The sequence below is a fragment of the Cephus cinctus genome, unplaced genomic scaffold (genome assembly GCF_000341935.2).
Source record: "Cephus cinctus unplaced genomic scaffold, Ccin1 Ccin1_scaffold1080, whole genome shotgun sequence".
NCBI lineage: Eukaryota > Metazoa > Arthropoda > Insecta > Hymenoptera > Cephidae > Cephus > Cephus cinctus.
This window is the reverse complement of record NW_014333598.1, coordinates 142,519-162,406: the sequence shown is the minus strand read 5'-3', so window position 1 is coordinate 162,406 and position 19,888 is coordinate 142,519. Positions and strand designations below refer to the sequence as shown.

The 19,888-nt window shown below is 38.5% G+C and overlaps 3 protein-coding genes and 1 long non-coding RNA gene across 17 annotated transcripts in view; 1 reads left to right on the top strand and 3 right to left on the bottom strand.

Moving 5' to 3' along the window:
• The window catches only part of LOC107271988 (phosphatidylinositol 3,4,5-trisphosphate 3-phosphatase and dual-specificity protein phosphatase PTEN), a 20,710-nt gene extending 11,949 nt beyond the window's left edge, over positions 1–8,761 (bottom strand). For 5 of the 12 annotated variants that reach the window (XM_015748655.2, XM_015748653.2, XM_015748654.2 and 2 more), the window contains exons 1-9: positions 8,415–8,761; positions 4,219–4,354; positions 3,859–4,063; positions 3,601–3,730; positions 3,246–3,524; positions 2,982–3,127; positions 2,678–2,841; positions 2,307–2,588; positions 2,012–2,195 (exon numbers count right to left, since the gene is read on the bottom strand). In XM_015748655.2, the coding sequence (XP_015604141.1) occupies positions 2,012–2,195; positions 2,307–2,588; positions 2,678–2,841; positions 2,982–3,127; positions 3,246–3,524; positions 3,601–3,730; positions 3,859–4,063; positions 4,219–4,354; positions 8,415–8,500 (1,612 nt within the window). In that variant the 5' untranslated portion in view covers positions 8,501–8,761. Of the gene's footprint in view, positions 1–238; positions 2,196–2,306; positions 2,589–2,677; positions 2,842–2,981; positions 3,128–3,245; positions 3,525–3,600; positions 3,731–3,858; positions 4,064–4,218; positions 5,176–5,673; positions 6,391–6,799; positions 8,365–8,414 lie in introns of those variants that run through there. The other 7 variants (XM_025089264.1, XM_025089260.1, XM_025089261.1 and 4 more) reach the window with 7 other exon arrangements.
• Positions 8,762–9,020: 259 nt separating this feature from the next.
• LOC107271989 (ATPase family AAA domain-containing protein 1-B) lies at positions 9,021–12,369 on the bottom strand. The gene is made up of 6 exons (XM_015748656.2): positions 12,058–12,369; positions 11,454–11,696; positions 11,176–11,377; positions 10,869–11,065; positions 10,615–10,793; positions 9,021–10,427 (listed from the first exon to the last, which is right to left on the bottom strand). The coding sequence occupies exons 1-6, from the start codon at positions 12,214–12,216 to the stop codon at positions 10,262–10,264; spliced, it is 1,146 nt and encodes a 381-aa protein (XP_015604142.1). The 5' UTR covers positions 12,217–12,369; the 3' UTR covers positions 9,021–10,261.
• Positions 12,296–15,668, top strand: LOC107271992. Of its 3 annotated transcripts, none has more exons than XR_003061085.1 (3): positions 12,296–12,378; positions 13,067–13,984; positions 14,056–15,668. It is a non-coding gene; the product is annotated as an uncharacterized LOC107271992 (long non-coding RNA). The 3 variants fall into 3 exon arrangements; XR_003061086.1 differs by lacking the exon at positions 12,296–12,378 and having other exon boundaries at positions 12,502–13,984; positions 14,056–14,438; positions 14,636–15,668; XR_003061087.1 differs by lacking the exon at positions 12,296–12,378 and having other exon boundaries at positions 12,502–13,984; positions 14,056–14,805; positions 14,930–15,668.
• A 141-nt stretch (positions 15,669–15,809) lies between these two features.
• Positions 15,810–19,651, bottom strand: LOC107271991. Its single transcript, XM_015748658.2, has 4 exons — positions 19,457–19,651; positions 18,769–18,957; positions 16,602–18,660; positions 15,810–16,299 (listed from the first exon to the last, which is right to left on the bottom strand). The coding sequence occupies exons 1-3, from the start codon at positions 19,515–19,517 to the stop codon at positions 18,437–18,439; spliced, it is 474 nt and encodes a 157-aa protein (XP_015604144.1). The 5' UTR covers positions 19,518–19,651; the 3' UTR covers positions 15,810–16,299; positions 16,602–18,436.
• Between the last annotated feature and the right edge of the window lie 237 nt (positions 19,652–19,888).

Below are 19,888 nucleotides of genomic sequence, written 5' to 3'. Positions count from 1 at the left end.
TTCGAAAAAAAAAAAAAAAAAAAAGAGACACCACCAACCAGCGTTACACGTCGAAATCGTCGTAAAGCAAAATCGAAGATAGTAATTAAACACAAATTTTACGAGTGAGAATTCGATTTTACGACCGCTCGTATAAAACCGAAATCAACACTCGACATATAATTTATACGCATATATACGGCTAGCGTGTACGTAAGCGCTGGTTGTGCGAGTGTTCGCATTTTCTTTTTCTTAGTTCTTTTTTTTTTTTAAATACGGAATTCAATGGGAAAACACGACTTCCGGCGAATTCCTACTTTTCGTATACTGCGTGCGGGATACGTTAGTGGCGTTTACGTTACTTACGTTACGTTACTATGATTTATGTGTTACACCGGGAGCCTAAACAGGAAATTACTTCCTAGCTTGTAACTACGTGATTGTACGATTATCGTGAATTACAGAGTTCTTTTTTTTTTTTTTTTACGTGCGCTGCTGATATTTCCGCGATCAAGGTCCCCAGAGTGAGTAATTAAGGATAATTGTAAACGCACGTGCGTGTGACGGTATTGCGAACATAATAGTAATAAAAAAAAAGGCGGACCCGATAAAATTAAGGGATTCGACAAAAAAAAAAGACAAAAAAAGACGAACTCTCGTACAATGACATATCGAGGCACGCTTTTCGAGAGATCAATGCACAACTATGTTGTTGTTTGTCCTTGCGAAATTTTGTCGCCCTGTGATACAACCTTTGCGCCCCCAATCTACAATGTTATTATAAATCCAATATTGTTTTTTTTTTCCCTTGCGAACTCCCGCGAACGCTTACAAAAATTAAATATATATGTATATTTCTCGTTTGCATTACCGTCAGTCGGTTTATCTCGTTAGAGCAATCCGATTCCCTTGATAATATTTGCAATCGCGATTATCGTTTATGGATATTTTGTACAATTCGCGCGAATCGTTTAATATAATACAATATGTCGCCAGGAACAGCGGGCGATGATATTATAATTAGGCTATCTACGTGACACGACGACCGTGATTTAGGGACGAGACTAAAAACTACGAAAAAAAAAAGAGAGAGAGAGAGAGAGAGAGAAGACATCAAGAAGTCGGGCAGAGGAAGAAAAGAGATCTGGGCTTTTACGACATATATCGCGTTGCGTCATTCCTTTTTGGATCAAAAGTGATAAATACGCGAGTGACTTTTAAATTTTCTGCTTCGACGAGACACGAGACGTGGGACAGTATAAAAACAAGTATTCGTAACTAACTTAATTAACATCAGCGAACTACGTGTCTGGCGTCCCTTTATGGGATTCCGTAGTCCCTCCAATAATTGAATATCGAAAAATTCTAAGGTGCCCGGACGTCTCGTGAGACGATCTCGGAGAAAGAGAGTGCGGAGAGGTGGGAGAAGATGAAAAAGTAAAATTAAAAAAAAGAAAAAGAAAAAAAAAACACCAACAGTAAGAGAAGAAGAAGAGAAAAAGGGTATCCTTCGATTAAACCAAAGGAGATAAGACGTTCCTTGTCAGATCGATAACAAAAAACAAAGAATAATAATAATAATTTGCAACGTAACGTTAATCATCGCGATAAAACGTAACGCGCTATTTATTAATAATATATTAATCGGAGCGTCCCCGCGGGACGATCCTTGAGACGTTGATTTTTGTATTTGCGAAATGACAATACAGAGGGTGTCCCCCTACGTTAATAGACTGTACAGGACTCGATGAGAAGATCCAACTGTAAATCCTGATCGATGAAATACGACGCTATTAAGTACCGCAATGTGAAATTGATGGTTATGTATCGAGGGTGCTCGTGCGTACGAACGTCGAGGAACGCTTGACGGTCGTCGTGCTCTCCCTGTGACTATTCCTACCCTTATCCCCGCGCGACAGAAACCCTTTGGCAGTTTCCCTGAGGCTAACTCGATGGTGGGTATTGGCATGTGTGTGGCTACTGCTGTGTGTAAGAGGATGGTGATTAACCACGAGAGATGCAGAAGACTCACCCGATTCCCAACCATCTTCGTCACCTGTCGTGTCGCTTTCGCTGCTATCGGCTTCGCTGGACTCACTTGGCGTCTCTTGACCGCCCACCATTCCACCTATTTGTACACCTTCACTAGTCCTCGTAACAGTCGCCGGCACTGCCGGCGAGATACTGCCACCCACGTGGTGCATGAATAAACTAACCTGCGATTAAACAATGAGGCGCTGTTTATTTGGCTTCGGGAAAGGTTTTCATTTTTTTTTGTTTTTAATAGATAGACGACACCGGGGAGGATCTTGCTTCTATTTACTAACCTTAAAGTCGGCACTGTAGAGCTTGTGATGTTTATCCTTATGTGCGTCATCCAAGCCCCACTTGTCTATACTCAAGACGAGGGTAGGTGGCATAGGTCCGAGACTTGCTAAGGAACCCGTTCTTGCTTTGGCATTGGTTGCTACCATCGGTAGTTCCATAGCCGTGCCGTCGCAGCTTAACGCCCTTGTTGACCTTTCCACGGGCACGTCACCATTGTCGTATTCGGATGTCAAGTGGTCGCGAACGAAGAATGTGTTGAACCAGAAATGGAACAGCTTATCCTGCTCGATAAAGCGGTAAACGTCAATGAGAAAAATTGGTTAGACGAGAAAGTAAAGTGGGAAGGATGAAGTGGAAAGTCGGTGCTTACTTTTCTCTTCATTTTTGGCCTATTGAAGAAGTCCACCCGAATGTCACCGGTGATGGTGATACTGCGTTCTAGAGGAATAGTGATAGAATGCATTCCTTTCCGTACCTCGTACACGTCCGAACTGTATATCCTCTTGTTGGACTCGGATATCATAAAATGCAGGTCTAAAATAATATTTATACAGTCAAATATCCAATGTCTCTACGAATATTTCCTTTTGAGAATCTCAACAAACACACGGGGAGTGTTTTATGATTGTGGGTGATACTGTTTCCCCGGTGCATTCCAATTATTACATACTTACAGCCTTGGCCACCATTAAAAATGGGTACTGGATCCAATTTTATTTGACGCAAGATCAGTGTGACCGGTTGGTAGTTAAGCCCCTCTTGAACTAGAGAAGCATAATAACCGACGTACCTCCGTTGTGAAGGTATCGTCACGCCTTTCCTAATTAAACATATAGAAAGGAAAGTCAGATAAACCCAAGGAAAGACTAATATTCTATACTCCATTGTCATTCAAGTGCATCAGAGTTTGGTACCATCAATGTTTACCCGGGACGTACCTATCGTGCGTCCGTTTGGTTCCATAATAATTGAGGGCCTCCGTAGCTGTGAGAAATTGTTTACTGTGTAGAAGATAGCAGCAAACCATCACGCCCGTTCGGCCTTTGCCTGCTTTACAATGAACGACAGCGATATTGTCTCTGTGCTCCATGAGCCACGTATGAACGTCCTCGCAGAAGGGTTTGATCTGCTCCAACAACGGTGGGTTGTGATCGTCGAACGCGTATGTGGCTACCCGTTGCTTGAACTTCTTGCAGTCGTACGTCCTCTCAGAACAGCTATGAATATGATAAATATGATATTATTAATGTATTAGGCAAGACTCATTGAAAAAGTATCACAATGTGCACTTACAGGTTATAAATTTTATAGTGGTCCTTGTGCTTGGATTCCAATAATTTTACCACGTCGTCAATATGATTTCTATACACTCCTTCTAATTTCTCTGCAGGAAAACCCATTGCTATTAAATTATCTCTTATATCTGTATCGATGGATAGAAATTCATTAAGGAAAATATTTTGTATGGAAAAGTAAATATTCCATATCATGTTTCCCACATAAAATGTGGGACTGTAAAATCCTATAAGGTTTTACTTTTGAGAAGGATACACGTGAGATCAAGGTCGAAACCGTCTTCGGTGAACCGTTTACGGCGTTTGCTTACTAGCCCCTTTATGGGGTTGGTCACCTTCATATTTGAAATTGTGTTGGCCATCCTCTGCTGCTTCAATTCGACTCTCAATTCTCCGTCTATCGGTGATACCGATGCTTTCTCTCTCTCGTCTTGCCCCTTATAATCTTGGGCGCCTTTAAACTGAACGAATAATAATTATAGTATTGCATAGTACGAGGAGTAACTTTTTGCTGGTATATTAGTCCGACATTATTATTAAATTATCAGTGTCTACGACTTATCATATAAGCTAGAAATTAAAATTCTAAGTCAAGTAGTATTTAGCTTTTCTGTACCTGTGACTTGCGAGCCGTGGCGTCACACGAGCCCAGTTCTGGTCCTCTTTGTTCTTCCAGACAAACATGGAGAGGTGTTACCGATGCCGATATGTGCTCCGAGATCTTATTGTTCAGTCTACTGCTTGTGGGTCTCCTGCAGGAAAAGCATATACCCATCAATTCGCAGAGCATAGGGTTTTCTTGTTATCCATCTTGTGGAGACTCAGAACATCTGTTGCTCTTGTTGTCATTCAGTCATCATTTGACTCAAACGTCACCACAATGATCACCATCAACATTGTCATTGTCACCACCACCACTGTTGCTGTCTTTGCCTTTACCAGTATCACAAGCACCACCGTACCCTTACCACAATTATCGTAACAACACCAGTTCAAACCAAAGGTGGCCTTTGGAAGCCTGTTGCACAATAGTAAATTCCATTTGACATTTTGGACAATTATCATTACCAAAGGTTTCTTTGAAAATTGTACAAATGTAAGGGGTATCTGCTGGTTGCAGAAGCACAAAAATAAAGGGTGACTGATAGCTTAACACATCTCTATGATTTCCAAGTGTTATAACTTATCAAAAAGAGCTGATGCACAGAAACTTTTCACAAAGCCAACAGAGTTACTGGTCACCATCACCTTCAAAATGATCACAGACATATAACTACAGAGATACATACAGAACCACTCTTTAATTTATTTATTAAATGCTGTATCATGTACTAAATGAATTCTAATCGCGATATGAGTTATGTCTTATCAGTGTTGCATTTTTCAAAAACATTTCAAGAACCTTTACAGTATTTAATAAGTCTTTGATGGCGTATCGTATAATGTACTTTCATCATGTGACGAATAGCTTACGTATACTGTACACTATATCACAGATTTTCTTTATCGTCAATGATAGTAAATACAATATTCCTTTAAAGTAGACTTTGTAGACAGTTTTTTCTATAAATCACTGTATATCAAAGGTCATAAAATCAACGATGTTTCAATTATAACTTCAATATTATACGCACTTTGTAACACAGTTTATGGTAAGTAGTCCATTGATGATCGCTGAATATAAAGAAATTACTTTAACCACATAATGACAAGAGATGTCGAAAAAAAATCCAAGATTATGCCTATAAAAATGATCTGTTGAATATAAAAGCATTAAATAATCAAGAAAAAAAAATACACCATCTTCAAAATAATTCTCAACATAGAGACTAACCACAAAGAGAGCACCATTAAAAACTACATTACAAAAGTAATACACGTATCATCTAGCCTCCAAAATAATCGAAAAAATAGTTTGCTACATTGCAAACAAAGAAACAGACTATTCTTAATAACGATTACAAAAGAAAACATAAGAAAAGGAAGAATAATTCCCCGGAAAGCACAAAGCATTCGACAAAGCGGCGATTCGTTAGTTATACGTTGAATATATCGAGTGATGAAAGCTTACCGAAACATCCTGACTCTCTCCCTGGACGTCAGCTTCGCAACTTGAAAAATAAAAGAAAGAAAGCAAAGAACCAGAGAGAGATATTTAAAAAAAAAAATAAAGAAACCGTTCAAAAGAAGGAGAACAGCGCGAACTCTATCATAGCAATAAACTTTGGTTACGCGGCCAAAAATCAACTGGTCGTGAAGCGAAGCTGCAGAGTGCAGCAGTAACCAAGAGTAGCTCTTAGAAAATTGTCCAATTCGTCTCCTCACGATATTCCAAAGCACACAAATATCAAGTGAACGTTACTCGCGTAGAATATTCCGCGACGTGAGGAATATACCCAAGTGTTATTGTCGACCGAAGCAAAGGAACATCACGACACACGAGGTGTCAAAAATTCACTTTTCAACGCCACACACGACAACGACGACGACGACCGTCCTGGGAACCTTCGAGCCATGTTCGGACGCGACGTTAGCGACACTCCCACTTTCGCACGGCCATCGCGCGATGCACCATGCATCTTCATGGCGGCTTAAATAGTTTCTAACACTGGAAACATTTATCCTCAAAGGCAAGAGATGTGCGCGTACAGATTTTTTTTCCGTTTACCCTTAACTCCTTCGACTTTTCTCAATACACCAGTGATATCACTTGTTCTATCACATTCTCACATTTTTATTCCCTTTGAGCGTAACCCTGAGTACATTCAAGGTAAATACTATTGTGATACTAAGAAAGAAAACCACAAGGGGTTAATACGTTTCTAAGGTTATTTCATAAGATTGGTCGACGTTCGTGCAGGCATACGTGATCAAACAGTGCAGGAAGTCAAGCAACCAGATAGGCTGATAGAGATACACAGATAGATATGTAGACAGAGGAAATCAGTAAGTCAGTGAAGCAGACACAGAGGCAGTTGCATAGATATATAGATATACATATATACTGAAGCAGGCAAAGATATACCTAGAGAATAGTCAGTCAGTCAGTCAGTCTGTGAAAGAGTAAAGAGACAGGAATAATTTCAGGCATGAGAGACAGTGACACCGTTCTTAAGAGTAGCGTTTCCTGGTGTGCCACAAAGCTGTGGATAAGCACCAGCTTGTGTTACAGAGTATCTTCACAGAGACTCACTCACCAACAATGCATCGGAACGTGCACCGCAGGTGCTGGCGACGTCCGTGAGTCCGTCGAGTCGGTTTCTATACAAAGTATTTCGCGTGCTCCCGCGATACTGTACTTGGGAAATTTTCAGGTGTATCAGCGAGCGACAATCACGTTCATTATTTAAAGTACGCTCGCGCCGTACAACACTATAGTAAGCGTCAGTGTGCGAGGACGGCAAGGACTGCCGTGAGGAACAAGGAGTCGCGTTTAATTAGCGAGCGGAAGTGCTCCTCGTAGCGTCCATCTCATGCACGTTCTCGACCAACCCGCGCTCGACATTACTATCGTCGACACTGACTTTTTTTTCCTCTCTCTCCTATCCGTCCCGAACACTGTTCACGAAAAGGCGTCCATAATGCTCCTGTACACTCTCCACTACGTTCTGTGATGTACGCGAGGAAATACCGTCTTGCCGAGCGCCACCGGCCCTGCGGCATTACAAGGGAGGCTACGGGCTTTGTCCTGTTGCGGCTTTCATTTCCGGAAATTCTCACTGTACGATGAGGGCGCTTCGGCACTCTCTCTGTTATCTCATGCGCATGCGCATACCATACATGTCCCACTCTACTGAGATAGATCATGGTTGATCGAGTGAGCTAGGTTAGTTCTGTTACCATGATGCTAATAATGTAATCCTAACCTTTTCCTTTTCTGGCACATCTCCTCATTGGAGGAGTCAGCCACAAGGAAAGGAAGGAACCTTTTACTTTTATACTGACAGGATATTTTAATTTCTTTACTTGCTTTCGATAACCCATGTGGCTCCTTTTAAGGAATAAGGATATCCTTGTCACAGCTAGTAGCGTTCGAACATGTATTTCAGATAATTACAAATTGGTAATTGAAATTGATAAGGTCTATGTTAGCCTTCTAACTTTATTAAATACAACAGTTTGTGTTAGTAGATTCAGTACATATCCCAATAACAATTGCATATTTGGATTAAGAGCTTTGTTATAGAAATTTCTTTAGAGTAAAATGATCTGAAATTCTTGCTAAAACTCTCGCAATTCGGCTTTTTTAAACCAATTCTAATTACACGATGTGTTGTTAAGCGCGATGCGCAGCTGAGACTGACAACCTTGTTTCCAACAACTTTGGCACGTACACAATACCAAAGTTGTCTTACTACGCGGATCCACGTGCTTTTTATCCAGGCATCATTTTACATCGAATATCGACACTATCGAAAATGCGTTACGTCTATTAACAAATGACACGAACAAGAAGCAATTTTCCTTGTCCATTTACCGGGAATTCAATGTAATCATGAAAATAATGATAAACGTCCTTGACCTAGCTGTCACAAAGGAACTATTTTAATCGGCGCTTGTACGTTCGTAAATATACTGCCAAATTCAAATACAATAACTCTCTTATTTCTTTCGTTACCGCACACTGAATCACATTCTACTCGAATGCCATAGTCAAATCAAACAAGAAACTTAAACTAAACAGGGATTTGGACTGAAGGAAACGGATAGTACGATGTTATTTGGAAGTACTTATTTGGTACTACCTTGTTTCAGCCTTATAAAATTTGCATAAGAGATGACAGGCAACTGATAATTGATTATTAAACTTACCATTCAAGGTTCTTGTTGATTCTCGTCAGGAATTTGGGTATCGATGATCTATATAGACTATCATTTGATTCATTATCAAATGCCATAATCGTTTCGATGCTCCTATTTGAGTCGTGTCTTCGTACAGTGCCGGCTACTGCATCTCCGATATCGCGTACTGCACCAATAAAACTCTAATCTTGAGTGAGACGTACTGAACGATTACAATATCGCTGATAAAAGATAAAGAACGTAAGTATATAGTCTCGGTTATCGTTAGTCACCTCGGCTGCGTCTTAATATTTGAGCAATTTTTCCAAGTACACGCCGTCCATCGCACGCAACATATCGTGGATTATGATGCAAGTTGTAACAATTCCTAATATAGTAATTCAATGACTCGGTATGATAATTCATTATTTCATTCTGTTGCACAAAAATTTATTCGTCATTCTCAGCATGCATTTTTTAACTATAAATATTCTTATATACAATATGAGAAAAATGAATCGATAGGATATTGAAAAAATTGATCTTTTATTCTAAATAATGAATTTTGATGCACAGATGACTATTGCGCGATAATAGGTAGATATTTTTGTGTTAATAATTAATTCACTATAATCCTTCTCGCGTCATTGTACTGTATTCTCAAGGTTTGCCAAGACGTTGAAAAAATAGTGTAGTTATCTAATCTAATTTTTTCCACGTGTTATAATCAGATGAACAAATAATTGATGAGTCGAATAAAAAAGAAATGTACGGTTTTTACCCCTTTAATTAAAATAGAGTTCACCCGTGCGCTAATGGGTGTTCATACTGTTCACGGTTATATAGCAAAACTGTCCTATCTTGAAAATGAATATGATAAAATATATGCCAAGCATTGCCGACATCCGTTTATAATTTCTCGGTCATCGGCCATATAAATCCTAATAAAACAGTCGTGTGTTCTCGTCCTTATCGTACACCTATTTCTGACTTTTTGTTACGTATGCTTTTTTGTTCTTGTTTTTACGATAAGTCGTATAATAATTTAATCCGATCACATACAATTGGCAATGTTTTATAGATGGAGAAAAACAATGTTATCCTATAAACAGTTTTTTAACGTTTTCTTTTTTATATTATTACCAATTTTACTTGCTTATGAGACGGTTCATATGATAGTGAAAATTGAAAGACAGATACGAAATACCATTTCGAAAAAAAACAGATTCTTTTTTGTTTTACTATTTTTTTGTACATAGATCGCACGAGAATCTTGCAAGAGACTCGTAAAATAATTTCACTCCGGAATTTTTAAGCACCTATCAATAACTTTAACATGTACTTCTATGCTATAGTTTAGCATCGTTTTAAGTTAGGTTTGAATTTGGAACAGTATTTTTGAAATAAAAATCAAAACGAATAATGGTTAAATGCACATTTTAACATGTTAAAATGTTGCCTGCTATGTGTAGCACAGTCTTCTTCAAAGATTATTATTATTTTAAATAAGAGCTTTCTCACTCATTCGCTTTCGCTGTTTTAAAGTATTCGATAGTTATGATGAAGAATAGGCACAAAAGAGACCATCTTTTCGCTTTATTTTATTATCGATCTGGGTGACCCTGTTAAAAAAATCTCGATGCAATTAGGTGCTTTGGTTTCCGCAATTTTCGGTCATGTCCAATATGATGAATAAATACCGCAGACTCGACTTTAAGGGAGGACGTTACGTGGGTAAAACTCATGATCTTGTGAGTAATTCCTAGGAGAAAGAAAAATAAACAAAAAAAAAAAGGAAAGAGAAAGATACCGAAAACAAAATGCAATATTTCACTCAATGTTAAACCAGCGTGATAACGCGAAAAAGGATTTAATCATTAATCTAAATCTATTTTAGCTGCACCGAGACTCCCCGTGTGTATTTTTGCGTTCCTCATTTTTTTCATTGAAGTCACAAGATCATCCATTGTGATAGGACGTACTGCATCATGAAATTCTTCATCGTCTGTACTTCCAGATACATGAGGTTTCGATGACGTTTCTCTGTAAGACGGAGAAATAAAATTTTGTCTGATACAAATAATCTTATACCAATTTTAGACACAATCTTATCACACTAAACCACAATGTTACGTTAAATAATTTTACAATGTTTTAAAAGACCACATGAGACCATGACCACCATATGGATAATAGCATATTCGAATGTTTACATAAGTGATTGTCTTACTGTGTGTGACTCCGTAAGTAGTCTCTGATGCGATAAACAGAAGCATTACGACAAAGTTCCTGTATGTCAGAACCAGAAAAACCTTCAGTCATTTTAGCCAGGATCTTCGTGTCTATGTCCTCAGATATGGGCTCGTTTTCCAAAATTAAATGAATTACTTGCTCGCGTTGCTGTTCGTTCTGGACAAATTATCTTTTGTAGTTTCATAAACTTTTGAATAAGGCAAAGGGTAACAATAAAGGAATTATTCTTACAGGTAAACCAATGTGGAAAGTCGCTGGCATCCTTCGGAGTATGGCTTTGTCTAAATCTTGTGGTCTGTTTGTAGCTCCCATTACAATTACAGTGCATGAAGGGTCAGTTATTAATCCATCCCATAAAGACATGAATTGAGCTTTCATCATCGCTGTTGCTTCATGATCTTGTGCGTTGCGAGCTCGTAGAAAGGAGTCTGTAATATAATCATTTATAGGAGGCGTTTATTTGCAATCGCTTTGAAAAAGCATTTGCTATACTTTTTCAGTATGGAAATGACATTATTTTCTGGTAATAGAGTTTAACCTATTTCGTCAATGAAGATTATGCAGGGTTGTAGTTTTACTGCTAAAGAGAATACTGCTGCTGTCAGTTTTTGACTTTCGCCATACCACTTGTCAGTCAAAATACTAACATCTAAATTGATAAAGCTTGTTCTCGTTTCCTTGGCTGTTGCTTTAGCGATCATTGTTTTCCCACATCCTGGTGGACCGTGTAACAATACTCCCTAGAAATTGTAAACAGTAAGTAATCCTGTTTCAAAAATAAAATACTAATATCACTCTATTGAAACATTAGCAAACCTTCGGTGCTTGTGTTAGCTGTGAGTCTTCAAAAAGTTCTTTCCTTTGAATAGGTAATATAACAGTTTCTTTAAGTTCCTGAATAACATGTTCGAGGCCAGCAATATTTCCCCATGAAATTTTAATATCGTTAGGATCAACAAGATGACTTGCAATCATCATTTCATAATCAGTCAATTGATCAGTATCTATCGATATAGCTAAATTTTCTGTTCTAGTTAACTTTTTTAATTGAGTCCTTGCCTGAAATATGGAAAATTTGCATCACATTCCTATGACCTACATAATGCAATGAAAAAGTTATGTATGAAACTACTGCAACATCTATATCAATTACTAAAAAAAAGCATAATAAGCAGACAGGTTAACTATTTGTGAATTTATTCCTTGAACAGTGAGGCAAAACATTATGTGTGGTGAAAATGTAATTTGTATCGCCAATGACGTCATCTTACCGTTCTAGGATTAGTAAGCAAGAAAGAGTATTATAAAACATGTGATACATGGGGCGAGGTTATGTGTACGAAAATGCATATTCTACACTTTTGGTAAAATCGATTGCTATAATATGTAACACGAGAATACATTAGAATATTTGCTCAACCTTTTCCTTAGCTTTCTTTTTAGCCTTTGATGTTGGATCTAAATGGCTCATCATCCACTTCATACTGAAATAGCCGACTGCTGTAACCAAAGTTAATCTGGCTACTAACATTACTATTTCATATCGATTAAGTCCTGCTCCATCTGCGATATTCATCATTAATAAATATTCACTGGAATCCTTGTTCCTGCACTGTTCGACACTGATGTACCTAACCGCAACTACACGCAAACGAACTCGCACGAATTTCCATGGAGCAAGAAAGTGCAGACAGAAGTTAAACAGGGGAATCACGACACAGAATAAAGTCCTATTCTCCAGGTATCTTATTTTGTATCACAGCGCAATGAAATTGCGCAAGTAATACAGCCAACTGTAGAAATGAAACAAAATTTCCTAGATTTATTCAAAAATTTTTGACAAATTTCCCATTTCTTTCAGTCCCATATGTATGTCATGTTATTCCACCTGGTAACCCTATCTTTCTTTTCATCAAAAGTATTGTTACACGTTTTTCAATTAGATGAGTCAATGTTGGGAAGATTTCTTTATTAATTTCCCTTTATCCCATAGTTACATATTCGATCGAACAATCAACGAAAGGCCTGGGTCTCAGATTATTTTTATATTTCCTATACTCACTACTAGTGCGAGAGAGACATACCTACAAGACTTTACATGAATAAGAGAAAGACAACGATAACAAAATATGTCTCAAGTTAAACGATCCTCTTTCTGGTGGAATTTTTAATTTCCGTAACTTATAGCTCTATTACCCGGGAAGAAAATAAATCTTAAAACGTTTAAAAGAAAATGTTTCCACGTACGTAGATTGAGAATGGTATTCTCACGTGGCAATACTTTGCTAACTTTGTTACTTTCTTTAGCTCATTCTTCATCTTTGTTTATGAAGATTTATGACCAAGCATTACGGATTACGAAGTGCCCCTGCTTTTCGGCCCTCGAAAAGTTTCATATCTCTTTTCTGTACTCTCTTACCTTTTTACAGAGGGTTATCAAGGAAGACTACAGTAGCATTATTGTCCCTCATTTCATTTGACATTCAAATAAAACATCGGAGCTCGCAGGTTAGCACAGGGATCTACAGTATCATCCTATCTTGGTGAAACAGAACTACCTCGATTTCTTTGTAGTACGGTGGCGCGACACAAAGAAAGGTAAGCAAAAATAGAGTAACTTTAGTCTTATAATTGAAAAGTCATGGTAATATTACTGTATACATTAAACACCGTAAAAAATGTTACTCTCCGTCGCGTTATCTTTACGTATAATTAATATGTTTTGTACTTCGTATTTGCTCATATTCATTCTTAATAACCATCCTTGGCTTTGTACAACCGGTCATTTCTGGTTGGGTCTGTTTGATTTCACTTTGAAATTGTACATCATCAGCTATTCATTTCATGAATTAATTAACACAGCTCTTGTTTCTCTTGGCTAAGGCAGACAAAGTAACACTCCATATTACATTAGATATGGACAAACTAGATACAATCTAACTAGCATATAAAACTTGTTTTTTTTTTTTTCATTTAAAGGTGTCTTGTACAAATTTAAAATTTTTCATTTCCTTCTCATTCTTCCCATTTTATTATCCTGCATTTTATAACAGCTAAGTGGTTGGTTTTCTTATACAGGTACGTCTAAATATTTCAAAATTCATTATTAACCCCCGAAACTTTTGTTACAGCAGATCTACATTAAATCAGCTTTCCACTGTAATTCCAGTGAAATAATGTGCTCGATATTTTCCAGGTAGCCAAAGGACGGCTGCTGATTTTCTCTCGGAGGAAATAGAAAGAGAGGGATTTCGGTAGCGAGTCGTGACGTCAGTTAATACAAGTTTGAAAATTGACGCGGAGTCTTCTGACGTGACAGCAAGATTTGAAGTCCTGAAAATTTAGAGGTACCAACTTAAAGTCAAAGTTACATATTACATTTGTATACCTACATACATATATATATATATATATATAGGTCAGAGGATAATCCGGATCGCGTCTAAATAAATTAGTCCGTGGAATCAGTGCGAATAGCGATGGAAATTGAGTTTGTACTTACATTCAACTTTCACAGAGTCGGGAAGACCTTCCCAGTGATCCTTCCCGTTACGATTTAAGTTTCGGGAGGCCTGGGCATCGGGGGGCTGAGTTCAGAATAAATAAATTATCAGGGGCGAAACAGCAGAGGCACTTTTAACAATGTGTCTTCGTTTAAAAAAGAAGAGGTGCTGCGTAGGGTTAGGGATGCAATTAGGTGGGTCCTCCCATTATTACATCCCCAGAGAGCTGATTTACTCTCCTTCTTCTTCGTTCAGGATAAAAAAGGAAGACGCTTATTCCTTCAGGACAAAACACAAGGTAAGAACGCCCACTTATATTCTTAGCGTGAATCGATGCATCTGCCATTCCTTTAAGACAATATAAGCACGTGCTGAAAATTACTAGATGGTAAAAATAATTTCAAAAATATTAACTATGACGTACGCAGTTTGTTCTTAAAAACTGTCATGGCGGCTGGTTAACGACATAATAAGCATTGAATGAATTTATTACAGACAGGCTGCATCGAGCTGTCTGACACGAAAGTTAAATAAATCATATTCTGTTTGCCTTTATTCCTGTCGGACCTGCTGATTTACCGCTTCAACTTTAATATCGAAGTATCGGCGTGTTTTAATATGCCTGCCACGTTGTTTATACTTCAACGTCTCGCAGGGACGTGTCGGTAAGTAGCGATTCAAGTTTTACACGACTGATTTACTTTCGATGAGGTCAACGAGGCTGACTGACTTTCTAAAATACATTTTACACGGGAAATATATGTTTTTGAATTTACTTCGTGATTTTAGATTATGCACGGCGAAACCATTATCGAATGGGTTGAAGAATTAAGCATCGCAGACCCTCGGAGCTATCCAATCGAAACGCACTCCCTTAGAATCCGTAAGGTAAACAGAAAAGGGAGTCAGAGGGCTCTTGAAACAATGCCAGGAAAGTGCTCCTTGTTTTTAAAGTCTTAAAGCGCAGTAGATAAGTATACATATACACACAGGTTATACCTCCACTACCCGATCCTAGCCAACTTTCATCCCTTATACGTCCGTACTTCCTCACATTCCCTCGTACCCTCTTCATCCCTTCTTCAGTTCGCCCTATTCTCTTGTCCCTTGAATACGTCAACTTGGACCCTTCTCCATATTTACCGTCCTGTTGGTAAACCTACGTGTACGTGGATAGAGAGAACATGCTTGACAGATATAGATATAGGTTAGAATGACGCAACAGCAGGAGGACGTAACTGTAACCATGCTTGTGACATATTTTCCCAGCAATCCCATTAAACAAAATATATATTCTTCCTCAATGGCCGCGTTAACGGGCTTTTACACGAAAATTACCTACAGCCTGGGGTGTAGCGTTACATGGATATTACGATCGTTGAGATTGTACAGTAAGGCATTTTTTTAATGTCAAAAAATATGTCCAATAAAATTTTCGTCGTGTGTTCCTAAATGAGAGAACTGTGTTTAAAGGGCTTTGAATTATTTACGCTTTCTATGCTTTTATCCTCTATTCGAAATGGATGCCTGGTGCATGTCGGATTAAGGACTTTATTCAGGGTGAATATGTCGAATACGTATCAATCGTGTTGTAAACGTGATGCGATAACGGTGTTTTCTGTAATTATAGAAAATCGATTTGAAGTACAGAAAATTTTCAAAAAGTATCTATGTGTATACGGATTTTTATTGGTATATAATACTTCATTATTTTGTCACAGTCGTACATCAACGTGACTGTACGATGATTGAGATAAAAGAGAGAGATGAGAAAAGTCTCGGAGTCTCATGGGGCGCGAAGTCCCAAATGAAATATTAACGAACTTCAGTCTGGGGTATTTCTGCTCTCTGACGCCACCCTATGCACAGTCAGAAGTAGTTAGTCGCCAGGAGGAAGAGTGTCGGAGCGCGTTATACCCAGTGTCATTCATAAAGGTACTTCAGTAGTCACGTGTACCCATCTTCCGTATAAATGTAGGATCCTTTCGGTGTACCAGGTTCGTGTTTACTGGGTCGTCTGCGCATTGGGTTTTGTAGCCTTTTGTATTCATAAAAGGTAATGGCGCATAATGGAGAGTAATACCTCCCACTTTTTTTTTTCTTCCTCTTACTTTTTTCTCTCCTTTTTCTCCCCTCTTTAAAAGAAAATTCTTTTGTGCCTGAAACGGGTTGCTTTATTTAATTTCGCGCACTGGGTGGCTTTGGGGGCATCGCGCTAAATATTTATGAAGAACAGGTAAGAGATGTCTGTATACCTGTATATACTGGACGGTTGAAGTACGTTATTTCAAGAGGAAGGCTCGTTTCTGAGTTTCAAATGAACTTTGAAATAGGGCGGAGGGAAGGGGGGATTCATTCAAACACAAGAAAGCCAAAGAAGATAAGGAACAGTAGTGTTGAGAATAAGTAAGGTTACAATACGTAGGTGGATACGGTTATTTTAAATTCAAATCTTACTTACCGCCTTGAGGATTCGTTCAACTTCCCTTTTTTTTTAGTCCTGACGCTTCCGGTTTTGTGAAATTTTCTTTTTTGTTCACTGCGAATCGTATGTGGCTCGTTTCCTGGGTATGAACTTTGTCAAAGGCGAATGGTGGTGTCTTGCGTTAATTATCACAGTGGTGGCTAATTAAGTGAGCGTCGGCGTAATAACGACGAAAACGCAGCCAGGTTTACCGAGGTTTGAAAATTAAGCGAGGTTCCGCCTAACCGTGGAAGGAACAACGACGCCATCCTTTACCGGAACCTCAGCGCTTTCCTTTGCAAATGACCATCCCCATACATAACCACGTAAATGAGTACTAAAGTCATCCCAAAACCAAGCCCGGGTCCCACGGATTAACTTGGCTACTTAATACTGTGAAATTTACTGGCACGTTGTACAGTCTCTCGCAGTCTGTCCGTAAGGACATGAAAAATAGTTACGGTTACCACATAGAGCGACAAACTGTTCTACAAGGCAGTTAGTACCGGGATTAGCCGCTAGGGGAACATTCAAATGTGAATTCCTCGAATTTGACTTTGTGGCGAAGTGAATGGTTCTTGAATATCTTTAAGACATATATATGTATATGCTACACAAAGGATTTATTAAATTATTTTATTACAAGTCTTTTTTTTCATATCTTTTTAGCAGAGCTGTAACTAGGGTTGATATGAAAAATATATTTTTCCTCAACCTTCATGTACCCGTATCCCCTTATAGACTCTCGAAGGCTGCTATTCATAAACTTGATTGATTCCTTGGGCATGGTGAGTTTCCTTGAATAATCACCACTCAGTCCTACATTCGGACAGCGCACCGTTATCGCGGCTCAAGTTTCCCCGTGCTAAATCAAATTCCAAAATAGCATCTAACCCCCTCAGTAACGGGGCAGAAGGTCTTAATTATAACGTCTCAAGTAACGAGGGTTGGCATGACCGGCGACGTAATATATGGAAGGGCCTAAATAACAAAGCATTATATGCGAAGAGTTGCCGGCTCTACTGGGCATTAATAGTCTCGTGTGACGTAATTAACTCGTAGCCGTTGAATTTTTGGCATTAACACGATCTACGTCAACGGTGACGGTGGACTGTATTCTTGTATATGTTCAAAGGAATTTTGTGTGCTACTGGAGAACTTTCAATAAAAATCAAATTCCCTTATCCACTCAATATCTAAGAAATCGAATTGAAGAAGAAAATTGGATTTTTTTTTTCACACGTTTCTACATATTTTCAGTTATTTTTTTTCTCCCTCTGGGAATCGGTTCTTATCCTTTGGCATACATATTGTCACGCTGTATGTTAAAAGTACAAGGATTCGAGAATTCCCAAGAGTCATTTGAAATACCCCAATAATCTGTAGATGGAAATTGACATAAAATTTCTTATTCGCAAGACGCACGATATATTTGTTATTTATAAAAGTAGTAATAATATATTAAAGATAACGCCTTTGCTATATACAAGCTGTCCCAAGCTCTTTTGTACGTTTTGCACTTATTTAGTTTAACGATAAAACTGCTTGACAATAAATAATTTTCATTTGAGATTCGTTTTTCTATTGCAGGAAGCAGCTACTCGGTCAGGTATGTAAATCCATGAGATATTCTGTAGAAATTAAAACGCAGCTATTTATATCTTTTTGAAGTAATAAAAAAAAAAGTTTAGTGTCGCCTTATGATATGAAAAATATAGCAAACATGTAAAATAATAAAAAGTACATGTCTGAGAGTCTTATAATACTTGTAATAGTCTTGATGGACGGAATTGCGCAAACGAGTCTTAATGTCATGCTCTGAATGTCGTGAGTTAAGAGCAAGTACTTAGTATGCTTATCGTTATTAGCAATACTAAGGAAAGATACATTGCAGTTGTCGACTTTAAACCGGTCGCTCCGTTGCAGGAGTCTTCCGAGCAATAACACTCCTCCCAATAGACACCATTGGGGTGCACACCCCAGTTACAAACGCCTGTAACACCGGTACTTGCGACAGAGCCGCATCTCCGAGTTACTTGACGCCACCTGCCGTCCCCTGTGAAGTACAGTGATAAAATTAAAACAATCAAACACGCCAGTATCTCCATGTGCTGCTGCACCGGAGATAAAGGTTAATTCACGATTAATGCATCTGACAACTCACAGATAAAACCTCGAGGACTTTGCTGCGTTATCTTGACACAAAATGAACCAGGCATATGACTGTCCTCACTGTTGCACTCTATAGGGATATTTTCTTCCTTGTTAAATTTCGTATACGCGCCACAGAGGTCAACTCCACTTTTTTTATCAGTATCAGAACTGCATTGGTAACATCGTATAGCATTGCATCCTGTAATAAAAATTTCTTCACTATATTTGCATACACGGTAAATTATCTTGGAATTTTTTGAGAATAAAATCGTAACGAATGTGGTAAAAAGAAATTTATGAAATCGCTGTAATTAATTTTACGTATAATTTTTTAGGGTTAGACCTATTCCGTTTGTTTGGACACACCCTATATGTATACACAGGAGTGTACGACGACAACCATTTTCAAACACGCTGCTCCACTGCAAATATGACGGGAGGACTGTTCGTCCTCATTTTCCATAGTCTAAAGGATAAGTGGAGGTCTGGAGCCGTCGGACAATATATCCTTGGATAAGGAGCAAGAAAGTTTTTAGTAACATGCGGTGCATCGGATAGGAAATATGCGGGCATGGTGCGTCTGCAAGATGGCGCTGCCCTAGACGGTCGTAAGACGCAACCCAGCAGGAATTATGGTGTAGCTGCTTGTCAGTAAGGTTTTGATGTTTATTATGAAAATGTTTGTGCTTCCTACTCACCTATGGTCATGGATAGCAACGCCACAAAGAGAACACTGAAATTCGTAACTGATCCTGACATGGTTATTATTTTATTTCAGATTCTAACGGAGCCTAAAACGGCTCTGCTGGCACGTTCTATGCTGAGACACTTGTTGTGTATGCACTATACACAGTCTGACGTCATTCAATGGGCGTTGGTTGGACGGTTGGCTAATGACTAGTATCCCCACCTAATGGAAGCATAACCTAAACCAGGTACGGCTGTAGTAATATTGGGCCCTGGTACTATCCAGGTACAGAGCAGCGAAGTTCAGTACCGCATTGAAGGCACGGTTAATTACTATATATATTTATATATAAAATAAAAGTAATAGAGCAGCATGGAAAAAATGCATTGGACTAAAGGAACGGAGTCTCTAGAAGGACTGGAGATTTTCTTTGGATGAAATG